Source organism: Accipiter gentilis, chromosome 17 (genome assembly GCF_929443795.1).
Source record: "Accipiter gentilis chromosome 17, bAccGen1.1, whole genome shotgun sequence".
NCBI lineage: Eukaryota > Metazoa > Chordata > Aves > Accipitriformes > Accipitridae > Astur > Astur gentilis.
The window spans coordinates 3,573,055-3,579,270 of NC_064896.1; the positions used below are offsets into that span (position 1 = coordinate 3,573,055).

Genomic DNA, 6,216 nt, shown 5'->3' on the forward strand with positions numbered 1-6,216 from the left:
TGGTTACACCAGTAAAACTGCCCATGAGGACAGCCTTATCCCAGAATAAGAATACACTTCCCAGGTTGCTTATATCATATTGCAAGTCCCCTCTCACGAACTGCTCTTCTCCTAGGACAGGAAGATGTACACTCAGCACTCTTAATTGTAATAAAACACCCTCATGAGGGTTTTAAATGGCATAATCAGTCCAGCAGCTTTTTTCACAGAGGTCTTACACCCAAGACCAATTCTAACAAATCTGCTGTGACTTAAATTTAAAAGTATGAAATAGGATTGCTAATGTAATAGTAGGATCTAATCAGCAGTGAGCAGAGAAATGGTTATAGCCAAGGGTCCTGTGCATTTTATACTTCAGTAGAGCCACATAACCTGAACATAAACGGTCTAGTTTACTTTAGCTTCACAAACTTGAACTGTGACAAGCAGATATTGGGAGTACGTTGCAAATTGGAAGAATGTTTAATTCCCTTTGCTCTTGTAGCGCCTCATTTTTGTTTAATTGTACTCTCGTGTACTACAGTTTTAAGAGCAGTCATTTCTGTTACTACTCTGTAATTTTTTATGACTGCTAAATACTTCATAGCCTTTAAAATATTACTGTTTCTGTTCCTGTTACAGACACGTGGTGCAGATAAGCTAAACAAACGTCTAATTGTTCTTGCTGGCTAGGTTACAGAGAAAGGGTTTTAGTAGAAGACTAAACTTTATTAGACAAAGGAACTAAAGCTGAATATATTCACTGAGTATGTAGGAAATCAAGAAGCATTTATTCAGCTTTTTCCACTCCCAAGGATTATTATGATAAATCATAATGTTCCAGTTAATGTCCAGGTTTGGTTGTCTGGGAGGCAGACTTCTGTCACTTTGAGTATAGAAGGGATCTGTAAGTGTACTCAGGGAAAAGACAGTCTTATAAGAATGGGAAGTGATGCATGTGTGAAAGGAGAGTAGAGATTGTAATCATTTTCTGTTTCAGATAACAAAGATCACGCCTTCTGGAAACTGCACTTTATTTTAGGTATGTAAAGATGTCACAAAAAAAGGTGATCTGTCTTTAAATTCTCTTGCTTCTTCTGACAAGTGTTACTCCACCAGAAGTCATAGTCTGCAGAAGACAAATACGCGTAACTTGTTTTTCATTTAGGCTTTAGGAAATCTATTTAGAGCTAAGTGGCTAGAAGTTTCTGTAATTCATGTATAAATCCATCTTATTCCACAAGAAAATACATTTACAGTACCTGCCTATAAATATGTCTATAACATTAAAAGAAAATTTTTTTACAGAACCAGTTCTGAAGATGGAAAGTCTAAATACAAATGCCACCATCAACTACATTTTATCACTCTGTTTTAAGAGGTGTTATAGATACTGCCAGAAAGATCTGCTTCCTGTAATAGAAATCCACTGTCCCAAATAGTAATGGGTTCTTTTGCCTGGTGTTTTGCTTACTTAATGTTAGAAAAGTAGTTTGAGATATTCAAAAAGATCTTAGGAAATTGTATGTCCAAAACATATAACTTTAATATGGTTAGCTGTCATTCTTGTAGTAGTCTTTACCCTAGTGGGCACTTCTTAGAAGCCTGATGAGCTTAACTCTATAGAGAAAAGCTCTTTGTCAGTACCAAAGAATTTCAAAGTAACTAAAGAACTTTGAAGAATTGTAGGTGGAATGGGTGTTTTGTAAATTTTCAGGTTTGACTCAGCCTTTACTGTCTTTTCAGAGGTAATGTTATGGATAACGCTAAGGGTGGAAACACTGCTATAGTAATCTAGAGGAATTTATAAGGAGTCTTTCTGCAACATGCTTGGCAGCTAAAGCCCTTCACACTTCAGTGCCTAGAATTGGCCCCAGGGTAGTAATGAATAAAAAGATTTGTTGAGCAGGATGCATTAAATGTATGAACAATGTTTAGAAGAGAGTCACCTAAGGCAGTTGGTTTTAATAAAAAACAGGAATAATAAAGGATACAAATAGTATTTTCCACTAACTGTGGATAGATTGAAATTTGAAAATTCTGTATCTGCAGATTTAAGCACCTGTAAGGAATTCTGCAAGTAACGCAGTAATTTTGGGGCCAGGATTTGTTTAAGGTATTGAGCCTACACTAAGAGCTAGTCAACATAGAACATTTTTTCCTTCGGCATTTTTCTTAATGTGCCATTATTTTCTAACACTTACCTCCACCATTTCATTTCCTTTAATTTCTTGCTCATGAGAGAATTTGTCTGATTTGCACACAAGTTTCCCATTTACCATGTTCACAGTACACTGTTGAAGCAGATTTAAAAATTATAAAAAAATTTAGATTTTGGAATTCAATTAGCGTAAGTAGAGGACTACATAAATAGCAAATAAATGATACTGATATTTCATAACCACATCTGCTAATTTAAACTGGAGACCACAGCATTTTAATAGGAGTTTTAGAAGAAACATTTCTGTTTGTTGAAATGATAGAAATGTATACTAATGGAAATGGTACAAACAAGTTTCACTCATACACAGAAACTGAAGTATAAGGATGAATAAAGAGATGCACCCATTCCTGAAATATATTACCTTTAGCTTTCTGCCATTCATAGTAGTAATGTCAGCCTCTTTTCCAAGCGTAAATGAGTTAGTTACAGATTGCATGGGTGTTTTTGATGTCACAACAAAGTCATCCCCTTTTTGTTGTATTTCAACAACAGGCTTAATATCTTTGGCGACTTTGATAAGGTCATCTGGCAATGCTGTAAAAAAGGCAAAAAAGGACTTTTTATGTTATGAAGTAGTGTGTTGATATGAAATAGCAAGTTCTTTTATCTGATAAAGGTGCAAAAGATAAAAACCAATAATAGAAAGTGATGCCCAAGTTAAAAGACAAATCCTGTGTTGGATTCCTCACTTCTCTATGGGCACATTGTTCTGTTCCATCTAGTCTGTATAGATTTTGATATTATATTCATTAATCTTGTGTCAGAATATGTATTGTTTCTTTCAGTAATGTCTTGCCATGTGATGACATTTCTCCATGACGAAAACCATGTGCATATTATTTTGTTTCCCTCACCTCTTCCAGGGAGAGTGGAGATGGGGGTTATCAGTCTAGTCAGAGCTGCAACAGTGCAAGCAGCCTCAAACTACCTTATCAGGGTGTCTGTAGCATGATCTGAGAATATAATCTTTAGCAGTAGAGATTGGTTCAGTTATCATGCTGTTGGACTAGGCTTTTCAACTGTAACTGAATTTTATTCTACTGAATATTTCTTAATATACTCTTAAAAACCCCATGTGAATGTTTTGTCAAGATCGTCAAGAGGGTAAGTGCATTTTTATTAATATAGGCTCCTACTAAGTCATAACCACCAAGTCTGTTCCTTACAGATTACTAAACAGTTATCATGTATGTTAATCACTAGTGCTGTAGAAAGTGCCTGCACTACTAATAGCACACTGGAAATCTGTATACGTCATTAACAACTTGTTTCTAGTTGAATATATTTATAAAGTTATGTGTTAATCAAAACAAGTTGGTTTCTGACTATGACTTCTTTCATGAGGGACTTATCTAATGTTAAGATAGGGATTTGGGGATTATCTGTAAACTTTCTACGTCGATTTGTATGATTTTCAGCTTCTTTTGATTTCCAGATCAGACTTAACAGACTTACTTGGTACGGGGTAGTTTGTCATACAAACAAAAGAAAAAAAAATAGAAGTACAGTAATAAAAGATGTCATGCAAATTTTGTGTTGCAATCCAAGCAAATGATTTCAAAAGTAACTGGACACTTACCAATGGCTTTCAGAAACTCTTCATAGTTCTCTTGAGCATAGACCTGCCAGGTTCCATTGAATGCCATTATGGATGTTATAATGCAGTTTAGGGCAGTGAAAGCTAGCAGGAAAGTGAGGGCTCTCCCTGGTCATTCAGATGCTATTTATGGAAAGGGAAAGGCCAGCCCAAATTGTGACATGACTGGCTAATTATTAACTGTGAAATAACAATTATTAATCATTTATTTGTTCTTAATGATGATAACCTCTAGTTCATTCTGCTTTGTAGAAAGTCTTACCTTGACCAGCTGGTTTGGGATGTTATGTTTACTGTGGATTACTGAACTTGGGTAATTATTCATAATTGTTGTGAAGTGTTGTATAGATTAATTTGTTTTCTTTTGTTCACAACTTCTATGTTTAATACCTTTTCTGTGTCTTGGATAGAATTCTTCAAATAAAATGGCATAATTTACAATAGATGCAAGGTAATTACTGTCTTACAGCAGGAACTTCCCAATTATCACAATATTCTCTACTGTGGGCACTTGAACCTTAAAATGGTGGGAATAAAATCCACAGATATTTCTTCCAAAATTGTGGGCCTCCAGTTGCTGGAGGACAGGGAAAATCGTGTTGGAGTGGGACAGTCAGTTATGGCTTTATCCAGTAGATGTCAGTAACATGCATCTAAAGTTGTTTTAAATTAAGTTTTTGGTGGTTTTTTTTCTTTCTTTTTTTTTTTTCTTTTCTTTTTAATAATCACTGCATACATAGAAGATTAAAGGTAACATAAAACATGGAACATTGCTGGGAGACTGAAATGAAAGAAGTAAATAGGATTTATTATCTTTCTTCTCACCAACTTCACCAAGAATTCCTCACTCATTAAAGCTATTGAGTGATATTCCTTGCTGTCTGTGCAAGCATGACTGTTGATTTTGGAAGACATTCATTAGTTTATATGTCTTGCAATTATATTGCTTAATTCAAATAGAGCCTGTATCCCAGGGGTAGGTGACCTTTCCAAGTTAACTTTTATTACTCCATACTTGACAGTAAATCATCTATTTAAATAGAAAACCAATGCTGAACTTTTTCTTAAAAATTTACAGTTTGTTTTTAGTATGTAATTTTACAGAAAATTCACATACAAAGAGCCAATTTTGTAATTACGTTTACATATGATAATACCTAAGTAGCAAGGATGAGGTACTGATATGAATAAGGCCATATTTATGTGTGGGCTGTAACACACATGGCTCTAAGAGGTACATGTTTATATTGGAGTTATTCTAGGACATGATTCATGTGTTTTACTATAGAGTAATGTTCATGAGGCCATCAGAAGGGCCTGCTTTTCTTCATTCACTGTGAGATGAATCTAGACAATTAGCTAAGCTCTCACTTTTTAGTATTATTAAATTTAATAATATAAATTGTATACATTTAATTTAATTTTAAGTAATGTCTGAAATGTAATTGCCTTTGGTCAAATCATTGGCAATCCTGTAGAGGGTTGCTGTGCTTATTTACGTTGACATTGGAAAAGCAGTGTCCCTCAAATAACCGGGAAAAGTACTGCTTTTGTGAGGACAGTTTATACTAGTTTGTGGAGCAAGGTAAGATGCTATTTCACTGAATAAATGCATTTAGCTGGATGATTGTATTAGGAATACAATCACATTTTTATCTCTTACTGACACAGTTTTACTGGTAGAAGCTGGGAGTGTAGCTGTGGCTTCAGAGCAGTTGAGAGGCCACATTTTTTTCAGCATCCAGAATAATCTAACGTAACTAATAAACCTAAAAATCTCTTTAATTCTTAAGGATATAGGTGTCCAGTAGGATCTGAGCCCACCTCTGCAGACTTTCACTCAACCCTCTTGTGTAAATTTATTACTGCGTGTCAGTGTATATATAGAAGCTCAATGTGTTCCTCTGTAAAGAACCAAACCTTGAAAATGTTACTGCCTTGTTTTGTTCCCATATGGCTTAGGTTTGTAAAGGTGCATGCTTCAAGGCCCTGATTCAGCACAGTACTCAGGAAAATTCCTAAATTCCCATACACACACAGGTTGACTGATTTAAAGATGGATGAACTTGACAACAGGGCTGAGGTGTCACCAAGAGTATAAGTTTAATAACACACACACACACAAGCATTTGTCAGCTACAAGATAAGCAGGAACATGTAGTGATTTAATAGAAAAAAACTCCACTGAAAGCCTGGTTCTCATATGTGAATCCTCTGGTATTTCCCACACCGATTTACTAGGAAAGAGTTCTTCTGTAAGGTGAACATGCATGTGTACACACGTGTGCACATGTGAGAATTGTTTTCTAACAACTACCAAAATAAAATACTAAAATATTACTAAAATAAAAATAGAGACATGACCCTGGATTTTAGGGCAGAGACACTGAAATGAATCCGAAGAAGTTAAATTCCT

The 6,216-nt window shown here is 35.1% G+C and overlaps 1 protein-coding gene across 1 annotated transcript; it reads right to left on the reverse strand.

Annotated features, from left to right (window-relative positions):
* Positions 1–996: 996 nt before the first annotated feature.
* On the reverse strand, positions 997–3,900 carry LOC126047481 (fatty acid-binding protein, liver). Its single transcript, XM_049821207.1, has 4 exons — positions 3,783–3,900; positions 2,565–2,737; positions 2,184–2,273; positions 997–1,108 (listed from the first exon to the last, which is right to left on the reverse strand). Exons 1-4 carry the CDS (start codon positions 3,847–3,849, stop codon positions 1,058–1,060), a joined length of 381 nt encoding a protein of 126 aa, XP_049677164.1. The 5' UTR covers positions 3,850–3,900; the 3' UTR covers positions 997–1,057.
* Between the last annotated feature and the right edge of the window lie 2,316 nt (positions 3,901–6,216).